The sequence below is a fragment of the Pyrgilauda ruficollis genome, unplaced genomic scaffold, assembly GCF_017590135.1.
Source record: "Pyrgilauda ruficollis isolate IOZ18807 unplaced genomic scaffold, ASM1759013v1 scaffold57, whole genome shotgun sequence".
Taxonomy (NCBI): Eukaryota; Metazoa; Chordata; class Aves; order Passeriformes; family Passeridae; genus Pyrgilauda; species Pyrgilauda ruficollis.
Window position 1 is genome coordinate 3,174,192 of NW_024527377.1, and position 22,684 is coordinate 3,196,875.

At 45.2% G+C, this 22,684-nt stretch overlaps 1 protein-coding gene across 1 annotated transcript in view; it reads right to left on the reverse strand.

The window, feature by feature from the left end:
• COL23A1 (collagen type XXIII alpha 1 chain) overlaps nt 1–22,684 on the reverse strand; it is a 173,972-nt gene that overhangs the window by 25,999 nt on the left and 125,289 nt on the right. The window contains exons 5-6 of the mRNA XM_041482214.1: nt 17,221–17,228; nt 730–756 (exon numbers count right to left, since the gene is read on the reverse strand). Of these exons, the coding sequence (XP_041338148.1) occupies nt 730–756; nt 17,221–17,228 (35 nt within the window). The remainder of the gene's footprint in view (nt 1–729; nt 757–17,220; nt 17,229–22,684) is intronic.

A 22,684-nucleotide genomic window follows, 5' to 3' on the forward strand; every position in this document is an offset into this window, starting at 1 on the left:
AAAAAGATTTCATATTGGGCCCTCTGGTGAAAGTGGTGGAAGAGAATGGGGTTTGGAGACAAAATATGGAGTAGTGACCTTCTGTAGGAACCATTTGGTGGAAGGAATCAGAGCTGGCTAGGATTCAATTAGCATAAAAATAAAAAAGTCTGCGTTTCTGTAAAATAAGTAAGAAAAGAATGAAGCACCTGAATATCCAAAGGGCTTCCAAGCAAAAATGAAGTCAAGAAAACAGCTCATAAATTAATCCAGTCTGTTCCAAAAAGTATTTCCAAAAAGTATGGACACTGGGCAACCTCAAGCAGTTCCCAGCTCAGGTCCTTTGGAGGAAAATGGAACCTGCTTTGGGATCAATTATTTTTATGGTATCACTCTGTAGTGCCAGAAGCACACAACCAAGATCACTGACTTTGCTCTTTGAATGTGCTACTGGAGTTTATTCCCCAAATTTGGCCTGATGCCCATCTGCAGTCTGTGCTCTCCGAGCTGGGGCAGGAGGGGAAGAGGCACCTGAGATGAGCTGACAGGTAAAGAAAAGTTCACCTCCAGCTCTGCTGGCCAGCCCTGGCTCAGAATTCAAACTTGCATGGAATCATTTTCCCAAGTACAATTGTTCCTCCTAAACAGTTATATATGTAACACTAAATGAGTAATAGTTGAGATACTGCCTATTTATTGTGGAGCAGCATGAACAAAGACATGTTATATTTGGCACTTAGTGCTACTTACTGGTTTGCCATCCAAGCCAAGAGGCCCCTGAAAAAGGAAGGAAAAGAGAGTATTATTAAAAAATGAAAAGAAAAAAAACTGTTTCAAACATAGCATTATGAGGCATGCTCTGAAAGAGACTCTACTTACTTAAATCTTTGGCTATGATTCTATGATTTACCTACTGCTCCATCCATGCAATCCAGCAGGAAGGTTTCACAGAGGCACAGTAAGAGGCATCAAACAATTTGCAGAGTGTGAAGGAGGGTGAAAGGAAGCGACAGGATTAGTGACAGGGGTAAGGTGACACTGCTCTGGCACTTCGCCTGGGACTCCCTGAGGTTTTGAAAGTCAAAACCAGCAGCAGTAAAACATGCCTGATTTGGTTAAACTGAGCAGATCCATGAGTGATTTACATCAACCTTGGATCTGAATTATTTTTCCTAAAGCACTCAGTTATCCCAGTTCTTCCTCAGGTCTCCTGTTTCTAGGGTTGCTGCACCAATATGGAAAATGGTGAATTCCCCAGCATTTCTGGCACTTAAACCCTTAATTAACACCAAACACTGAATGTGCTGGGCCAAAGGAAGCATTGCTTTTGATAAGGGATGTGGGGAGGGAGGAAGCACAGATGCTCTAAGGCCAAAGCTGCCCCTGTCATCAGCTGGAGCTGCCACTTTTGGGGAAAAAGGGACACACACCAGTTACAGTAAGTCCACTGCCTGTGGCAAATTCAAGGGTTCCCCCTGCAAAGCTGCACCTTGGGATCAGCTCCACCTCCCTCCTACACCTGTCCTGCACAGCCACACCTGTGGAATATGCACATCCTCCTCCCAACATGCTGGGATGGAACATCTCCCACTTTACAGCCCTGTGAACCACAAGGATCTACCAGAGCAAAAGGGGTCTGGACTGTGCTACAGTGCTAAAGCACCAAAGTTGTCTGTATTTCTTAGGGAACTGATTGGGGTGAGTCTTTTTTGGTTTATTTTATATCTGTGACAGGGAAATTGGGCAAAAGAGGCAAAGGTAGGTAAGAAGAGGCCAATGGCTGCATTAAAAAGAGCATCCTTGCAACTCACAGCCATTGATAAGGAATAAATGGCCACTGAGAAAGAAAAATTCAGTCTGCAATGGCTATGCTGATGGGGCCTGGAATATGAAACTCGGGGGAACACAGCTCTGTTAGGAAAAAGGTAAATCCAGATGACCTGGGCAGATCATCAGTAACTGGGTTACAAGGACTGGAGGACCTGTGCAAGAGAAGTTCACTTGAAAATAAATGAGGATGCCTTGACACATGAGATTTCTGAAGTGATCAAGCACAGGTTGTATTCCTCATGTGATGTGTACTTTTTCTTATAAGGAACCATCAGTACTCAACAGCTACATAGTCATGAAAAATAGACATAAAGCAGTTGTGTCTGTTAATGCAAAGGCTTGCAGGTCACACCAAACCACCCTGACACCTCCTCCATACTTTATGTCACCTCAATTCCTTAGGTTCTAAAAGCTGGGAATGGCATCAGGTTCACAGAGCTTCTTTCCTGAAACTATGATTGTTTGAGGTGATTCATCTGAAGCTCCTGATACAACTCCCTGACTTTCAGAGGATCAGACATGGGATCTGAGCACAGAACTGGCAGCACATTCAACTTCTCAGAGGAGTAGAAATCCCAGAATTATTATTACTTTTTTTAAATATAAAATGCCAGTTCTTCAGCTTTTAGCTATTCTTGTATCAGTCCACAAAGAGACATCCAGAAGCAAAAACAATGGCCTATTCAGAAGATGTTTGAGGGAAAGCATTTAATGCTTGAGAGAAACAATATCCTTCAGGGTTCCAAAGGGGCTCTTGGCCAGCCACAGCACTGAATGGACAAGACTAGCACAGACTTTGAAATGTCTTGTTAGTCTGGGCTGGAGATTTAATTGACTCCGCTCTACCTGCCCAGCCAAATGTCTGTGTGAGCAAGGCAGGGTTCCCAAGAGCAGCCAGGAGATTTCTTGGGCAGAGCAGAGAGAACATCTGAAATCTGGGCTGCCTGACTTGACTGCCTGCAAATCTCAGGAGCACCCATGTGTTGAGATTGTTATTGTCTTTTATTTGAATTCTCCTCCATGTCATTTTAATTAAAGATTAAGCAATCTCTAATTTATTTGATAAACAAGGCATGGGGGAGCAACAAGTAACCCTCTATTCCCCCACTTAAAACCAATCTCCATAGAAGTTTTCACTCTGACAGGAAAAAAATTACTTCCACTTAACCAACCAAGAAAAGTGTATGAAAAAGGAGAGTTTTCTCCTTGGACATCCCAAGCAACAGAAAGCATCACAGTGGCTTTTAGACTCTTGTTTTTGCCCAGAGAGCAATTTCACTTGTGCCTTCACTCACTCTTGATCACAGTCCTTTGCTCTAAACCACACACTGATCACAATTCATATAATTCACTACTCTCTACATCCAGAGGGGATGAACTTTCTGCCTAGGACAAACCCAATGCTTTAAAACAAGGTAGAGGGAAAATTCAACCAATTTCCCCCAAAACATAGTTCTGACCAAAACCATCCCTGCACTGGCTAAGTGGGACAAAATGCCTCAAGGAAGAGCACACTGTTGGGGTCCCAGATGACCCTAGAGGCCCCTTCCAGCTGGTAACCAACTCACATCTCATTTTCTGAGCACACACCAGATGCGTTCAGTGCCTGGCCAAAGCAGCTCTGTGGGACACCCTCCCCATTAGAAAAGAAAAATTGTTACTGTCAATTCTGCAAAGAAAATACATCTGCAACATCTGTCTGGAGCCCTCAGGTTTCTGGAGCAGGAGGAGCTGGATTACTGGGGAGAGCTGGTGACACAGAGCTGGTGATACAGAGCTCAATCAGTCACTCACAGAGGTGAGTGATAATTGCAATTACACACCTTGGTTTCACCCCTCGCAAAGAGTGACATAGGCACAGGTGATCCATGGTGATCCCATGGTGCATCCCCCTTTGCCATCACCAGGGTGAGGACATTATTTATAAAGCTAATACATTTTATGGTACACATTGATGATCTATTGTTTAATGATATAGAATTATACCTTGTGCTGAGAATGCAGACACGGGTCAGATAAAATGTAAAAGCTTGAGCAGAGCTCATTACTATAGCACACAATCTTGATGCATGCCTTGGATTTGACACACAACATTTCAACTTCAGAGTAAGAGGCTGATTCAGAAGCATTTTAAAACAAATTCTGATGTATTTTTCATCTTGTTTTACAGTAGAAGCTCACAAGTCTTGAGATACAGAGATTCACCCATTGCTGAGGTCAGCTGAAGGCTTGAGAACAGTTTTGAGCTCACCCAAAAGGGAAGACGTGGAGCTTGCAAGCTCAAGCTCTTCCAATAAATAACAGGCATTTCCCATGTCCATCACTCACCTCAGGCTCAGAGCAGCCCAGGGGCCAGCCTGGCTCCCTGGCCCTCTGCCACCCCCCTCCAGTGCCCTCGCTGCTGCTGGCAGGGATGGACTTGCTCTTAAAGCGTTACAGGAATTTTAAGGGGGGAAAATATATAGTGAAAGCAAAGCCAGAGATTATTAAGAGGACAATCCTTCTGAGTTGGGAAATCTTCTCTCATGGTTATTTTTAATGTTTCCTGCTCTGCTAGAAATTAGCACAGGGGTCGGAAGGAACCCTGCAGTCAAATTTTGACAGATTCAAAGGGCTGCCTTTCCATCTCTGGCTCTGTGGTTTCAAAAAAGGGTAGAATCTTATATTTCAAGGAATGAACAAAAGAGCATGACGATATTTTAGTATCCCTGCAAAGGGCCCTGGGTCATCTGCAGCACAGGCAGGGAGCAGGGACCATCCCTTCCCACAGGCCATGCTGTAAATCCTCACAGGCAGGACAGTGTCTGCTGGCCATGTGGTCCCTCAGCACATTTTTGTGTGAGAAGAAAGCTCTGGCAAAAGCTGTGGCCAAGCACGCCCTGCCAGGCCCGTCACAAGGAAAGTGGAGGAAGACAGCCAGGTTGCTGTGGCTGCTCCCAGCTTCCCAGCTGAAGGGAAAGGGAAGAAAAGGGACTGAGAAACAAAAAATGAACTGTGAGTCCTCTAAATAGCAGCTGAGAATCACTGGCACTAACTGTGAATAAACTTAGTCCAAGAGGCTTGCTCTGGGATGTCATCTCATGCCCAGTTACTGCTGCTCCTCCTCCCTCCCCAGTCCTCAGTGCAGAAGGATCAGAAACCCTTAAAAAATAACAAATTTGTACTCAATACAATACCGCTGCTGCTGCAATAATAATTTGTCCTTTCAAATGCATTTAAATTAATGCCTTTAAATACAATAATAATAAACACAGTAATAATAATAATAATAATTTAATTTACTAGATTTTATTTTTAATCATTATTATGTATAATATTAAATAAATTTATTACTACATTTAAAAACTTGTGAAGAGTATGGAATTGATCATACAAGGAATTACCCCAAGCACACACCACTCACTGCTGTGAGCCTGGAAGTGTTCCTGGGCAGAAGGTTTCTCCTTCATCAGCCCTGGCTTTTTGGTCCCTGGTGTGAGACCCCAAAATCATATCAGTCTGCAGTATGACAAAACACTGGAAACTTTCCTACCAGGAGCTGCCATGTTTAAGCATTAAGATCACCTATATCACAGCAGTTTCATGTTTAGCTTTATACATAGCATGGAAAGCCTCACTGCAACGGGATGGGACTGCTACGCATGGGTACAGCACAGCACTTAAAAATAAATATTATTTTTTTAAGCAATGAACATGATTATTGACAAACCTTTGCTAACAGTTTTCTTTTTCTTTGTTTGAAAAAAGCGATTTCACTATTGTCCAACACAAATTCCCCAAAATTTCCTCCATGTAATCATGGCGCAAACCATGACTACACGCAAACTGGAAACCCATTTTCCATTACTAGATGATAGTTTTTTGCATCGCTTTAAAAAAAATCCAAAACCAAACTGCTTCTACTATTTTCTTACAAGCACTAAACAGCAACGTTGATGAGACATTATTTTTTAATCCTTGCAAGACTAATTGTTTCCATTTGGAAACAATTTACACATGCAAGCCGCATCCTGCATCTCGGAGCCAGGCTGTCCTTGTTCAGGTAGAAAACTCCATTTCTTTTTATGAGGAAGGGTATTTAGGGGTTCCCCAAAATCTGATCTCCCTGCTTGTAACACTAATCCCAGTCTTGTGGGAGATCCCAAAGGATGGGGCTGCTCTGAGCGGAGCCCTCCTCACCCTCAGAGACCCCCAGCTGCAGCAACCTCACCCCTCTCACCTGGGCACACCCTGGGCATTGCCCACACAGTCTGGCAGGGCTCAGCACCACCAAACCCTCAAAGCCTCTGAAACATTTCCTCAGAGGGCGCCCTGTCCCTCAGCCCAGGCTGCCAGCCATAAATCCCCCAGCAGAGGTGTCAGGTAAACGGTGCAGAGCAGCCTGGTAAGAGCCAAGCGTGCGTTAAAAGGCAACAAAAACCCCCCTCAGATCTGTGCTCTGCTCCAAAAAAATCTGTCCACAGACTGCTGGGAGGCCTCTGCCCATTCTTTGATGGAAACGGAGCAGAAAGGAGCAGTAATTTGCTAAAAACTTCACCCCTAATGCAAACCAGACGGCTCTGCAAGGGAGCAGCCACCTCGGAGGCCGGGCTGCCCCGGCGGGCATCCACACAGAGCCAGCCTCTGCAGGGAGAGCCCCTCTCCCTTCCACAGGGCACCAACGCCCCCAGCACTTCTGAAAGCCTTGGGAAAGAAACAAACAAACAGACAAAGCCAGAAAAAACAAACCAAACTCTATCCTCAGGAAGCTTTTGGGGCAGCACTGGGCTCTGCTCACTGCTCAGCCCCTCCTGTGCGTCGCCAGCCTGAGCTCACCAGAGTGCTTCAATTCCCAGCTGTCTTCCAGACATGTCAGCCACATTCTGCAGGGTTTCAAATGAGATAAGGGATCCTTTTCCCTGCAGGAGCTGCCTCGTCCTTAACCACAAGATGTGCCGCCTTTTGTCTGTGCACAGAGCTTCCTCTTTGTTCTGGATGTCTTCTCAAAGATGCTCAAGAAAAATGCCTGGAATCAAATCTAACACTGACTGGTCCAAAGGGATGGGAAACAAACCCTGGGCTGGAGCTGCACAGGGCACTGCTGGGGTTTTTGAGGAAGGTCACTTGGAGATGCCAAAATAGAGCCAGTTTGGCCACTTCTCCCAGCACAGAGTGCCGTGGCTCCTGGGCAGACATGCCAGATTACCCTTTCACTCATCTGTGCATCACATTGCACCAGCTCTCTTCCAAAACAGTAAAGTACTCTCATGGAAGAAAGAGCCCCCCAACTTCCCCCAAATTTCTGAGGCTTAAATGAGTCTTTTGTTCTGCACAACTGCTTTCTTCGAGCATTTGATGTCCAGTTGGGCTTTGGATATATTTTTTTAGTATCCACCTATGACAGAGGTGATGGCCTCTGAAGTGGGAATGCAATTTTTAAGTAGGTAAGTAATTTTGGAAGAATGTTGGCATTACAAGCAAACACTTCAGTGCTTACTGCCTTTATAATCTTTCCAGACCAGTGTCATTGACAGCTTCTGTTTGGGTTACCTCTCTTTGGTGGTCAATGAGAAATCTTCTTGGTTTTCTCAGTTTTGCTCTGCCTACACACCAAGCCTCTGCACCACAGGGCTGGCTCCAAATGTGCTGGAAACAGAGATGCAGATCCATCAGCTGCGCTCAACACTCAAAGCAGGAAACCAGAGGAAAAGCTGCATGAGAAGCCAGAAACCAAACCTCTGCCCTGCCAGTGCAATTTGGGCTGCACAGTTCTCCTTGCCATTGCTGTCAGCACCTTCACCAGGCCCTCTCCTCTTCCTATCCAGAACCACTGGAATCACACAGGATAAACAAATGCATCTGCAATTACTCTACCGGGTGGGATGGAAGACAACTTTTTATTATCCCTGTGGAAGAATTACCTTTAAATCAAAAGGAAAATAAACTGCTGCCACGAAGAACTGGTCTTCACAAAATCATTGTTGCCTCCACATCAGAGAGCCAGCAAATGGATGTAGCAGGAAAACACGCTGGATCTGCTCTCCCTGTTTAAAGAGGGTTTTCCCTCTAGGCAAATAATTACGTGAATTGGCCACAAAACTGATATTAAAATAAAATGAAAAAGACTGGAACTACAAAGTTTGCCTTGTAAAATGAATGTTTGTTACTTCTGTTTTTTGGGCTCTTACTGGGAGACATATGTGTGCAAATGACTTCACACACAGAAGACACTCCTTGAAGTCTGGATATTTACGAGTAAAACATGGGAACAAACACAGGACTGAAACCTAAATTACAATTATGACCTTGATTAGCCGAGCTAAGAAAGCTAAATACCTCACCAACAGAAGCCTTCATCACACCACAAAGTGTTTAAAATGCACAACCAGCCAAAACACCCATGCAATGTGTTTTGGACACCACAGGCAACTGTGTCCATGCACGAGCTACCACCCAAGGTCTGAAATCAACTGCCCACTGCAAAAAGCCAGGAAAATCTGGGATCCACACAGCCCATGAGGTCTGGCCCTAGTATGGCCTCTCATACCTGACATGGGATTTCTGGCAGCCCTCTTGAAGGGTTGAAATGCTGCCTGCTGCTCTGGTTTGCACACAGAGCAATCCTGGGCTCCTCCAGCCACTCTCACAGGCTGCACCTCGAGCTCACCCCAGCAGCACTTGGAGATAATTGTATAGGTGGAGGCAACTCATCAAGACATCAGGCAGTTCAATTTTAAGCCACTCCTACAGCTCTCTTGTAAAAGTAGTTTGTTATTAATGCCACATGTGGCTTTCTGGTGCTGGCATTTCCAAAATGTCTGGTTAAGTTTTGCCTTGGGGCTTTCTGGTAAGAAGGGAACCACAATGGCACAGAGGAGCTGCCACCAGGAAGAGGCTAAGGCATGTGTTCCTCATTTCCTACACATAATCCTGTCTGCATTCATATTATATTTATGGGTCTCACACTAAAAGCTTGCACAGACTTTCCCTAAGTTGTGTACTAACTGAAATTCTTAATTGCTGAGAGGAGAAAACCCCAGACTCCACTGTTTATGGTCAAGGTCTAGAGCTGTAACCAAAGTCACTGTTCCAGTGCTTCACTGTGCTGGGTTTTTATGTCAGGGAACCATATTCCCTTCTACACATGCTTCTTCAACCCCACTCACAGACATCAGCCTAGAAAAACACATTTGGCTTCACTTTATGTCTTGAAAATTAATTAAAACCAGAGTTTTACCATCCTTACCAGTTGATTTCTGGCTTATACATTACAGCTGACTTCAGTGGATAGATCTAGATTTACAACTGCAGCCAAAGGAAGATATGAGCTCACTGTCCAAGACTCCCAAAATAAAAGTTTCTGAAGATGCTGACCTGCTTAGCTCCAATAGCTCCTTAGCATGAGTTGACTATAAATATGTAAGAATGGCCTGCACAGGAGTATTTCAATTCTGATAGAGCAATTATTCCCCAAAATGAAAAGCCAGTACGGAGAAATGTCTGTGTCATGATTCTTTTTTACCTTAAGTCTATTAATTGATTATATTGGTGCAGTTACCTGTCTATTAGCCACAGAATCATGGAGTGGTTTGGGGGGGAAGGAGCCTTAAAGACTCTCTAGGCCCAGCTGCTCTGCCATTGGCCAGGACACCTTCCACTATCCCAGGTTGCTCCAAGCTCCATCCAACCTGCCCTTGAACACTTCCAGGGATGGAGCAGCCCCAGCTTCTCAGGCACCCTGTGCAAGGGCCTCAGCACCCTCACAATAGAGAATTTCTTCCCAATATCCCATCTAACCCCAGCCTCTGTCAGTGTGAAGCCATTCCTCTTGTCCTGTCCCTCCAGGCCCTTCTAAATAGTCCTTCTCCAGCTCTCCTGTAGCTCTTCAGGTACTGCATGGCTGCAATCAGGATGTCCCAAAGCCTGCTCTTTTCCAGGCTGAAAAATCCCAGTTCTCTCAGCCTTTCCTCACAGCAGAGGTTCTCCATTCTTCTATTTACCCTGGTGGCCTCCTCTAGATTCATTCCAACAGATCAATATCCTTCCTGTGCTGGGGACCACAGAGCTGGGTACTCAATGCTGAGCTATTTTCAGTATATGCTGCATTACTTCTAAGCATGGCACCTTTTCTCCCTGCCTTCTCAAAAGGCTCCCACTGCTGCAAGAGATGGGCAGGATGATGACTTCAGTCTTCCAGGCAGCACATAAGTGATTTACAAAATTCAGAAGGCAAGCATCATACACCGGAGGGACAAAATGAGTAACACACCTCTTAACTAAAAATAAATCCTAGTATTCTAAGGGAAATGTATAAAATAGGAGACAACCCTGTTTCATATCATACTTCTCTTCTGCAAAGCCTCTTCCCTGCTCTGCTTTCTATTAATGAAGACATGCACATGAAGTAATTCCCCTCATTAATCAACTTCATTCTTTTGGTTTCTTCCCACTTGAAGTGACAACCCTGCATTTGGGATGTCACGTAGTGGTGTAGCTGAGACTGATTTTAGGGATGAGCAGTAGAGGCAGATGAAACTCTCAAGAAACAGAGACTCTGGCTTCAAAAGGCTTCTCCAGTAAGTGGAGAAGAGAAGGGAATGGGTTCTGGTGAACCACAAAGGCAGCATCTCACTGGGAAAGAGGAGAAATATGTAGGAGAACAACTGAGTAGTTTGAGGACAAGTATAGAACCATCCCTGCATGAGGCAGAAAAAGAGAAGGGGGCAAGAGTGCTAAGAGCACTGCACAGCCATTGCTTAGAACCACAGAATCATTCAGGCTGGAAATGACCTCTAATATCATCAAGTCGAACCATCAACCCAGCACTGCCAAGCACACCCCTAAATCAAAAGCCACATCTTTTAAATCCCTCCAGGGACAGTAACTCCACTTCCCTGGGCAGTCTGGACCAATGCTTCACAACCCTTTTGGTGAATAAATGTTTCCTAACATCCAGTTAAACAGCTGTGCAATGCTGAGATCCTCCTGCTTTCAAAGGTCAGCTCTAAGCCTACTTGCAGTTCAGCTCTCCCATCTGCTCCTCATTTTCTCCTTTTCCTCCTGCCCAGATGCAGCTGCCTGCCCTGCTCAGGAAAGCAGCACAGCCCCACTGCACCAGCCCTCTGTCCCCTCCCTGCTCCCCAGGACAAATGACCCAGCATGCTGAGAGCACACCAGGTCAGTGGAGCCACTCTGCAGCAGGGATGCTCCTTGCCTTGGGAAGCACAGCCTGGGACACATCCCAGGGGATCCCAGGGATCCAGGGCCTGGTCCTGCCCAACAAGAAACACATTTCCATCATAGGCTGCACATCTGCTTTTCCTCTGCTGCCCCCATGCAAACCTGAGCTCAAGGCAGCTCTGTGGCTCCTGCCTCACTGGGGGCATCTGAAAGGCTTTTCCTTTAGCCTGCCCCAGTATCAAAAGTTAAACTATTTTCTACAAAGTCTTTGTCCTTCTGGCAAATCTGGCTGAAATTGGCCAAGTTCAAATGTTACTGGGGAAAGAGAAGACAGAACCACAGAGCTCTTACACTGAAATTCAGGCTGAGTTGTGTGCTGTGATGCATGATCAATGGGGTGTCAATATCAAATCAAACAGGAGCAGAAGAGCAACAAATCCCAACATCCTTCATAGTTGTTACAACAATGTTAACAGGATATGCCATAGGGTTAAAAATGGAAACTAAAATCCTCTATGGGATTTCAAAAATAGTAATAAACCTACAGAACTTCATAAAGAAAAAAACTGTTTCTGCTGTAAAGTTTTATTGTAAGGTCCAAACTTCTCCTCTTAAGATGGTAAATATAAAAATATTGAAATCATCTTATAGAAGCTGTTTTCTCTCTCAGTCCCATTTCCAGAGCTCTGGATCACTTCCTCCCTTTAAGGCTTCCTTTGCTTGCAGCTCAGTTATAAAATAGCAGCTCAAAGCACTGCTGGCCAAGGGATGCAAGTGTCACCACACACCACTTCATATCCACCTTCTACCTCTGCATTTTCACCACATCCACCCCCTGAAACAGCTCAGAGTTATTTGATCACCCTGAATGGAACTAAATAAGTAAATTCATTTGAATATGCAACTGGATTTAATAAAACGTATTTATTAAAACTTGTAAATGTGTTTCTGCTGAATAATACTCCCAACCCTACTTTATGTTTCGTTTCCTCCTTCTTCAGGGATACATCTTGCTTTGAAAATGCAATTATCTTCACCTCCTTATTAGATACAGTTAATTAGTGCAGCCACAGCCATGCCTATGTAGCAATCCAGCGTTTGCCGGTTTCAAAGCCAGGATAAGACCAGCCTGGAGTAGGACTGCAGGTCCTAGGGGTAAGAGAGAGGAGGAAAAACCTTGTGGTGATGTGAATGCCATTTTCCCAGTGCAGATGTGGCAGCAGAGTTGAGGTCATTCCCAGTCCCTGACACCATCCAGAAGTGCTGGAGCATCACCAAAATCCCTCTCCAGGGGCTGGGACAGGCAAGGTGCCAGGCTGCCCAGGGGACAGTGGTGGTCCTCTCTCCTAGGGTACAGCCCCTATTTCCTCCCAGAGTTTCTGGTTTTCAGAGTTCTGCCACTAAACCCCATGACTGAGACAGGAGAAGGGACAAACCTGCCAAGGGCACTACTAATCCAGCAGGGTTTGCCACACCCCACAAGGACAAAACGCCACCCTAAAAATAACAATCAACAGCCCATTAGAGTTAAATTTCGCATCTTAACTTCTAATAAATTAAACTCTTAATTTCCAACAGATCCCTGAGGCATCTGTGCAACCTCCTGGCTCCAGCATCGCCGGGACTGCTGCGGGCAGGTGCCACCTGAGGGAGACAAACCCCTTACAAACCCTTCCCTGGACAGAGAGCCCTGAGGGAGACAAACCCCTTACAAACCCTTCCCTGGACACGGAGCCCTGAGGGAGACAAACCCCTTACAAACCCTTCCCTGGACACGGAGCCCTCAGGGAGACAAACCCCTTACAAACCCTTCCCTGGACAAGGAGCACCGAGGGAGACAAACCCCTTACAAACCTTCCCTGGACACGGAGCCCTGCTGGCCACAGCCTCCCCTCTCAGCAAACCCCATCCATCCTCACCACTTGGTGCAGTCCCGAGCAAGGGCCCCACAGGCTGGCTCTGCAAAATTAACCCCATCTCCCACCTCTCCATTTCTGGGGAAACGCTGCTGTCCTCCCCAGGGAGGATCACAGGGGTCCAGGGGAAGTGAAAACTGCAAAGAGCCCTGGAATTCCCTTCCAATCCTCCTCTCTTGAGCTCCCTGGCACACAAAAAACTAAATAGATGTTTCTGTGGTTTCTGGGCACTCAAGGGGAACCAGGCCAGGGCATGTGGTGGCAAAGACAAGCAGGGGGTTTTTCTAACACAATCATTCAGGAAAAAAAAGAAAAAAAAAAAACAGGAAAAAAAAAAAAAAGGAAAAAAAAAAAAAGCGAAAAAAGGGCATCAACTACATCAACCACAGGAAGGAGAAGGCTAAGAAAAGCCAATTCACCCCTTCCAGAGCAACAGGCACTGCAGAGCTCACTGCATCAATTCAAAAAGCAGGAGCAGAGATGGAAGCTCTCTCTCCATGCCACGTACAAGGAGAATTTACGGTGTTTTTTGCCAACCCCTTAGACCAAGTTTGTGCTTGGGAGAGGCTCCCTGATGAGCTGCTGAGCCCCTCGGAGCTGGAGCACTGTGGCCACCCAAGGGCATTGATGAGAGACAGGGGAACCAGCCTGAGGCTGAGGTTTGGGATCGGGCCAGAACAAGAACTCCCTCCTCCTGCACATCCAGCAGGACAGCTCTGCACCCACAGATAAATTTTTGGATATGGGTAAATGAGGATCTACCTCAACACCTGAAGCTCTTTCACCAGTATCCCCTCTTCGAGTTCTAAGTGGGACAAACCCAAAGCCTTCACTCACTTTGCAGTCCAGTGAACTCTTAAACAAGAACACGAATACAACCATGAAAGGGCTCAAGTATTTCATCCCTGTAAACACTAAGGGAGATTATTGCTCAAGCTTTTAAGTTTTAGGGCTGAATCCCTCAAAAGCTATTGCTAATGAAGAAAGAGAGGAGGGAAGTTAAAAAAAGCAGCTTAAAACAGGCAGGGAAAATCAAGCGTCATGGAAAATGCTGAAGAGGACAACAGAGCGCAGATTAGAAAAGAATAAAACTCAAAGGAGCAGTGGAGTTACCGGGTAACCATCACGTCCTGACTGCCCCTGTGGGGGGAACAAGGGAGATGAGTCAGTCAGTGCATCTGGAGCAGCTCGACATCACATAGCAGCAGGAGGGCCACCAGCTCTCCAGGCAGCCCTGCCACTAAACTGGACAAACCTCTTGGGGCAACTTTCCTATCAGAGGGGTCACACCTACAGTGTATTTTCCCTGGATTTCCCTGGATTGTGATCTCCTGCTCCCCTTTGGCTACTTACCACGGTTTTGCCAACTTGCTCCCATCCCTGCTGCCTGTGCCCAGCTCTGCTGGCCCTGGAGCCACAGACATGGCACATGCTGGGTCCTGGCCATAAACCTGCCCTGGGATGGGGGTGCCAAGAGGAAAGAAAACACCCCAGTGCTGGGGAGAGGTCGTGGAGGCTGAGGTAGCAGCCAGGACAGCAATCACTGAGCTTCAAACTCCTGTTCCAGCACTTGATTCAGTGAAGGTTTACCTCTCTAAGACCCATTAACTTCCTTGCAGGATGCGCTCTCCCAGCTCACATCCAAGCTTTGCTTTATTTGCAGTGAAGCAGAAAGCCCAGCTGATGCTGTGGGGAATGACCCTGCAGAAGTTCCTAGCAGCAGCTGCAGGATCAGCAGAACAAAACACAGCCCATTCAGGGTATTTCACCTTCCCTGCTCTCCTCAGGAGTTCCCAGAGGCGTTTACAGCCCGAGGAGCTGCTAACCATGCCGTGAGCTACAGCAGAGCCCGCTGCAAACCAGAGTCAGGGCAGATCCTGGCAAGGAGCTGGTGAGGATTACTGGCACACAAAAAGGCAGCGAGGTGTGTCTGGTGCAGCAAAGTCATCTGCTGCACAAACTCGGGTGGTGTCAGCGTGCTATGGGTGCAGAGCCAGGTCAGGCTTGGCTCATGGCATGGCACAGCTCCAGCAGCCCCTCCACGGGGTTCTCCTTTCTCCTAAGCACCCCTGCAGCTGAAATGCCTCCTGCAGCACTCCTGGTTCATCCAGAAACAACACTGACTTCAGCAATTGCCTGTTTAACCAGTTACAGCTTGGGATGAAGTGTACAGGGGGGGTTTTATGCAGAGGTATGGCAGGGAGCACACACAGATAAATAGGAAACACTTGGGACGCCCTGCCCTCGCTTGCTGGTGAGTTCCCCAGCCAGCACACTAGCACATAATATGTTTGCTAATATCTGTGACTGTAAATGCTTAATTACAGTCTGTGGTAAGCCTATATTTCAATTGTAGAAATTTCCTACCCAGCATGTGATTTTAATACTCTCCAAAACAGAGGTTTTATAGCATATCTGAGCAGAACACCCCTTACTCACAGACAGGACAATCAATCATCCATCAGCCACAAATCCTGTACCACAAATTCTAATAATTTTATATGCATAACTAACTTATGACAGCCAAAAGAATAAAATACCGAACAACTGCTACTAGGAAACAACAGAATTGGGGATATAGTTAGAGCAGTGTAATGCTATACATGTAAGAAGTAATCAATTCCTTCTGGCCTAAATCAAGAAACAGAAGAAACTAATAAATGCAGTACTGTTAAAATAAAATAATATTGTGGTTCTGTGGGTTCTAGGACTTATTTAATATTATGCTTAAAGAAGTCTCTGGAAAAGGCCATTTATGCTAAAAAGCAGGATTTAAAAAACCAAAACCAACCAACCAACCAACCCCACCCAACCCAAAAATTAACTAAACCAGGAGTTGTCTTTCAAAGAAGGGCAAGGGGAGAGGAAAGGAAAAAAAGGTCTTGTTTGTGTTAAATCTCCCCTGCGCTCCGTTTGCAATTCAATAGTGCCGTGGGAACCAGGAAATGAAACCAACTAGAGACAAAGAAAAATTAATAGTGCACCATATGTTGCCTGTGTTGGATGGCCATAATGAACGTGAGCAGACAGCACACGTGAGGCAGCACCACACCCGGCTGTGGGGGCTGAGAGGAGCCTCTGAGCACCACCACACAGCCACACAAACCCATTCCAGCTAACCAAAGTGCTTCAGTCAACGGGGAATGTCCCCTAAAGGTGTATATGGGGAGTTTGAAATAGGCAGTATCCCAATATCCTCTTTATTTGTAATCACAAATTATCATTTTTCTCAACCCCCTCTTAAGTATTTCGGTTAAAAAATGAACTTGAAATAGAAGCAAAAATTCAAAGGGCTGAGAAGCCTTAACTAAACACACAGGCAGTGCTGCCAGCCCCAAGAGAACCAAGCCCATGGTGCTGGGACAGCCCCCACTCCTTGTCACCAAAACAGAACTGGAAATTTACTAGCCCAGGAATAGCTGCCAAATTTATTTTCCCTAAAATAAGCCCTTTTCAACCCAATGAGGCTCTATAGGAAGAGAAGAACGTGAAGAAATGCCTCTGCTAGTGCAATGACAGATAAGGAAAAGTGCAGCTTGAACCTCTCCTCCTCCTCCTCCTCTGGGGGAAGAAAGGTAGAAAACCAGAAGCACCTCATACCTAATTTATTTTTTAAACCAACCCGCAGCAACTTGGAGGGCACAAATAAAACATAAATTCTCACTCCAAAACCAGCAGGAGAACAACAGATTTGGATGTGGTGGCACAGCCAAAGGCACGTCTGAACATTTGAAAGGAGGAGTTGACACATTTTCAACTATTACCCCTTCAAACAACTATTTCCCCATAAATTTTCTGGTTGCATTGGTAGGAATGCTCATTATTCTACACAAGACTTCAAAGAAAGAAGGAAGCAAGCTATGGTTTTCCCTCTAGCCCCCCTTGTGAGGCAACCAAACCCATATTAAATGCTGCAAACACAATAGATAAGAAAAGCAAGACAGAGCTTTAGAACCAATAAACCCAGTAACATGTTAAATATTAGTACAGCACTCTTTCTGTTAAATAGGCAGACTAAAGAACTCTTTAAAGGGAAAACTCCTTTTTACTGAATATTTTTTGAGTTTAAAATTAGTGCAAGTCCCTTGGGGGACCAAGTTAAACATTTTAAAATTCCCCCCCACAATTTGTCTACAATCACAAAAAAAAAAAAAAAAAAAAACCAAAAATAAAAAACCAAAAAAAACCCCACCAAAAACCCAGCAGCATCTGGTACTGATTTTGTTTCCAGACACACCTCTACCAAAAAATGTGGTGCTTTTGCAAGGACACTGAAAGGCAGGGGAAGGGGAAGTCTTAACTTTGTTGATCCAACAGTAAAATCCACGATACTTACTGCCGGTCCTGGAAAACAAAAGAAAAGCAAAGAAAAAAAGAGTCAATTACAAAGAAAAAGTATAATCTGACAAAGCAACACAAAGCAGGAACCAACATCAGAATGATTTAGAACTCTTCAGTCCAATTCCCACATGATGACTTTGCAGATACACTCAGCACCATCCACACCCTCCTGTTACAGACAGCCCCATCTCACCCGTGCTGCTGGCCCATCTCACACTACTGACCGGGGTGTCAAACCACTCTTTTCCCATCTTTTTCACACTATGATTCTGTTTCCTCTCCCCCCACAAGACCCTGGGCACATCAGGGCAGGGCCCATGTGCAGGCATCAGGGCCTTGGCACCACCTGTGGCCAGCAGGAAGGAGACAGACGTGGCCAGAAATATGTGCAAATTTTTATTAATAAAATCTGTATTTTCATCATGGACCTTATTTATCCTTTGAGTAATGCAGGAGGAGCAGGATATAATCTCACCAAAGCCACAGGAGCAGTGTGGTAGGGACCTGACAAGGGCAGTGCTGCTGCTTCCACAGACCCCAAATGTTCCTGTTGGATGTGCCCACCTCTCCCTGACCTCCAAACAAATCACACAGCCCCACATCCCTGTGTCACCCCCATGTCCCCTGCTTCCCAAATGTTCCTGTTGGATGTGCCCACCTCTCCCTGACCTCCAAACATGTCACACAGCCCCCCAGCCCTGTGCCACCCCTGCCTCGTGTGCCTCAGCTCCACGGAAATGCCCATCACACCCACATCAGGTCTGGGGGCCAGGGGCACAGGCTGAGGCTGGTTTTTTTGAGCAGTAGAAAAAGAAACATTCCCAAAAGTCCCCAGAAGTGCAGGGTGTTCACCACAGCCACACCAATTTCTGCAGTTTTCCCACTGCTTGCCCAAACTGGTGCTGCACTTGAGGTGAGCACTGAGCCCTAATCCAAAGCAATCCATGTTGCACTCCTGTTCATGAGGCAGCCTATAGCTCTGTTTGGGATTTCTTCATGCTCTGACTCTTGCCTGATCAAAACCAGAAACTAGAAACAGAATTAGAAAAGGGGAAAAAAAGTGGGAAAGCTTAAAATGGGGGCAGAAAAATATATAAAAAAAGCTTTGTTCATCTATGTTATTCAACAATATTATTCAAAAAGCATATTTCAAGTCAATGCCTTCTCAAGGATTTTAAAATTAATTTTTAAATTAAAAACATCACTAAGTTGAATTAAATAAAAACCAAACAAGCCTAAGAATGAGGGGTGGCAGCAAGTAATGGCTGGCAGTGCACCAAGAACCATCCACTGACCTGTGTCTGTCACCTGGAGGGGGTCAGTGCCACACAGACATGCCTGGGGCAGGGACAACCTCCAGGCCAGGAGCACAGGGGCTTAACTTGCTCTCCTTGCTTTAATTTCTTCTGGATACAGAAGCTAGTGGCTCTATGCCAATATATTAACTGAGAATCATAAACCTGATTTATTAACTCACTTACACCAGGCTACCCACAAGAGCCCTTTTGTGGAAAAGTCAAGACTTAAGTCTCAAAGAAGTGGGCAGGAAATTATTTTAATATGGGATTTCAATCATGTACCAATTATAATCTCTTTGGAATTTGTTGCCTACTTTCCTTTTCTCAGCTACTGTTTTTTTCCCCCCAACATGCGCAGGCAAGTGCTCTTTGAAAGTGCTTCCTCCTCCAAAATTCAGGAATCCTCAAATGGGGGGTCTGTATATGCACCTTTGGATATTCTCCAGCCCCATCACTGGAGTTACACCAATCTTTCACAGTGCTGTTGGCCAATTGAGGCTAAATAAATCTTCATTAAGGCATAAAGTTAAACCTATTGGACTGATCTTTCCTCCTCCTAAGAACAACATGACTTTCTGGCTTGCTGAATGTGTTTTTCAACAGCCCAGCCACAAGACACTTGTTTCCTATGGAAAAAAGTCAAATATTTTTGCAATTCAACAACAAATGAAGAAGCTGATCCTGTACCCAGGGGCTGCCCCTCATCCAGCCTTCTCATCATTGTGAGCACATTGCACAAGATTTATGCTCTTTTCAAAGAAATTTGCCAGAATTTACTGCTAATAATTTTGACTGGCAATAATCAGTTTGAGAGGCTGAAAGGAAGAATGAAACAACTTGGAAATTCTTCTTACAACAAATAAAATTTGGAAACACCCTTTGTGTACTGAAAACTATGTGACAAATTAACTTGGTGGCTGATTTCAGAAGGAAGAGGAGAAAGACAAAAATAACCTGCAAATGCACAGATTTTGGTCTATGATTGATTTACCTGAACAGGGAGGATGCTGCTGTAACCAGGAGTGAGCACTTTGTGCTCAAGCATGCAAGGGCATGGAGATATTTGGAAACACAAAAAGATTCCTTAAGAACATGCACAGCTGTGCTAGCGGGAGGTGAAAATCAAAACTCATTAAAAATTAATGACCCAGATTTCCTGATTGACCAACTTAATGTTATTTTGTATATCCAAAGCCTGAGCAGGTCACAGCAGCATCATCCCCAGCAGTACACAAACATATGGGAAATGACAGGTCACAGTCATTTATTTCCAAGTATTTTTTCAGCTTGGAAATTTTGGGATAAGATGATATTTCTGTTAAATCTGCAAGTCATTTATCATGCAAGCTCTCCCACCATGAGAGGAGAGAGCCAGGCAGGGGAAACAAAACCAGCCAGACATTTCCAACAGCTCAGGAAGAGTCAGAGGGGATTTTGCTGCAACTCTAAAGGGCAAATAGCCCATCCCCAAGGTAGCAAGCATGCATCTGTGGCCACCTGAAGATGTTAAAAAAAAAAAAAGTAAAAAAAAAATCTACATTAATATATGGCTATGTGTATTTAAACACAAGCATTATGTATATACATACACATAGAGCTATTAATTTGGGATGCTGAAAGGGGAGTAACTGAGCCATGGGTAACAGCAGGTAACAACTGCTGCAGCCATAAGAAGCCAGAGAATCTGGGAAAAGCTGTTTGTCACTGTGTGCTGACCTCTAACTCCTGTCTGTTCCTCAGGGCTGGGGCACAGGAATCTGCTCTCCTAGCAGTGGTTCATTACTGAGAGCCAGATTAGATTTTTCCTGAAGTTCAGCAGAAGAAGTCCTTGGGTATGAGGTTGTCACAGGCAGTTTATAGTGAGAAATAGGGGGAGCAATAGAAATCCCCAAATAAATACAGCTTTCTGTGTGATTTACCCACATGCAACCCCATGTGTACTTAGTCAAAAACAACAACCATGCATTTACACTTGTCCAATCACAAGGCCAATGGGTCTGAAAGCATAAATCTGATATGTAAAATATGGGATTTTAAGTATATATAGGGCTGGGAGAGAAATAAACCTTCCCTGCATAGAAATCACATTGGGATTTTTTCCTTTTAAAAAGCTCTAGATTACTTCTTGTTCCAAATCAGGACATTTGCACAAACAGAACATCTATAAGAAAAAAGCCCTATCAAACAAACAAAAAAACCCCTTTGAATAAATTCTTTGTTAGAAGTCCAAATAAAGGCAACATTTCGGCATAATGTAAAGAAAAAATCGTGAGTGGTGGGCAGAAGACTTCTATCCCATAGCAAAATTTCAACATATTTCCCCAAAAACTGCTTTTGAGATGAAAACATTTTGTAAACAAAACTTTTTATGCCAGAAACAGAAAGTATGCCAAGTCAGGATTTTCCAATGAAAAAACACTTCATCAAAAACATGCCCTCTCTGGCCCACCTGTAAAGGGAATTTTGTGCCAAACCAGACAATGTTTATCCCCCTGGGCTGTAGCTGTGCACAGCTGATGCAAACAGATGCTGCAGAGCACCCCAGCCATCAGCTTTGGGTGTTTGTGTCCTGGGGCAGCTCTTGCTTAAAGTGAGGAGAGCAGAGCCCTACTCAGAGACTTCCCAAGCTGAACATTTCATGTAGATTATCTCCTGGTTTATTTTGAGAGATTTTGAGCTTCAGATCAGTTTTTGGATCAACCAACAAGACAGGGGAAGAAAGCAGAATGACATTCCGAGAGACAGGAACATCATCTCCCACCATCTAGTCGTGCAAAGCCTTTGAACCAATACTTCATCTAAGCTCCCAAATCCTGGATCCTGTTCATCCATCCTTCAGGAACACCCCAGCATGGCTCAATCTTTAAAACAATAAACACAAAGCCCCTGAGGGCTGTGCATCCCTACCCCATCCTGCTCACACAGCACCAGCTGGCAGCAGGAGGGGAAGCAAAACCTCCCAGGTCCCTGGCAAAAATCCGTGTTATTTCACAAACGCTCACTCCAGCAGTTGAACTGTGTCCTCACTGGGACATATCACATTGGAAAAATAAGCTAACATGACATTAAACCTGATTTTGCCTTTGGCAAGGAAAAGGAACTGCATCTGAGATGAGCAGGCTGGCTGTCAGGGCCAATCATGACAGCAAGTGCTACAAAACCTTTCTTCCAACCCCACAGTGAGAGAATGCTGAAAATCCCTCACAAAATTGTATTAAAATGTGTTTTTCTTTCTATACACTGCTTCCATGCGTGGGTGCACATGACTCTTCAAGGCTGTGCTTGCTTTCCAGCTGGAAAAGAAACTGCTGAAGATCATGTGCAGGAATAAGGGTGCTGGGACCCTTGTGTCTGTCCTGGCAGGGTGGGATGGAGCTCAGGATGTGCTGGACCAGAGCAAACAGACAAAGTGACATCCCCAGGAAAGCTGCTGGTGTGAATTTCTGACCCCGTGGTAGCAACAGTGGGATAAGTTGGTTTTTAAAAGTAGCCTCTTTTGCAGTGGTCGTGCCCAGCTCTGGGACTGCTCCTCTGCTGCAGCAGTGATTCCCAAGGGCCAGAAGGTGGAGAGAGTAAATAAAATGGGTTGGATGGAGCCATTTACTCAATTACTGCCTGGTTTGTTCAGCTGGGCTGATGGTGGCAGAAGCACTCCCCAGGTACTTGATCCTTGAGTCTGAGGTCAGGGAAGGGATGACAGGGGGACAATTGTGCCACCACGGGAAGCTGGAGCTGCCACCAGAGATGTGAAGCCCAAAGGAGGCTGGGGTTTAGAGCAGCCCCCTCTGCCCTCCAGGGCCCCAGGGGAAACTTGCTGCCTTTATGCTTCTGTACAGCAAAAAACACTATCAGCCCAGAGGCCAGGCCCCAGCAGGACCCACTGCCTGCCCTGGGCAGGTTCTGGGGACAATGGGGCTTCACCCCATTGCTTTAACAAGTGTTTTTGAATTATGTGCAGCCAGGCTTGTCCCACATCCAAATGGTCTAAATAGTTAACTTTTTTTTGGCCAGAAATGGTTTAAAAATTAATCTTTTATGGTATGGCACATATCTGTGGAAGAGAGCAGTTGTCCCAATGTGTTTTCATGATGATGAATTCTTAGCTTAGAGAAACAGAGCTGTAGGATTAATTTATTTTATCTGAATCCATCATGGCAGAAG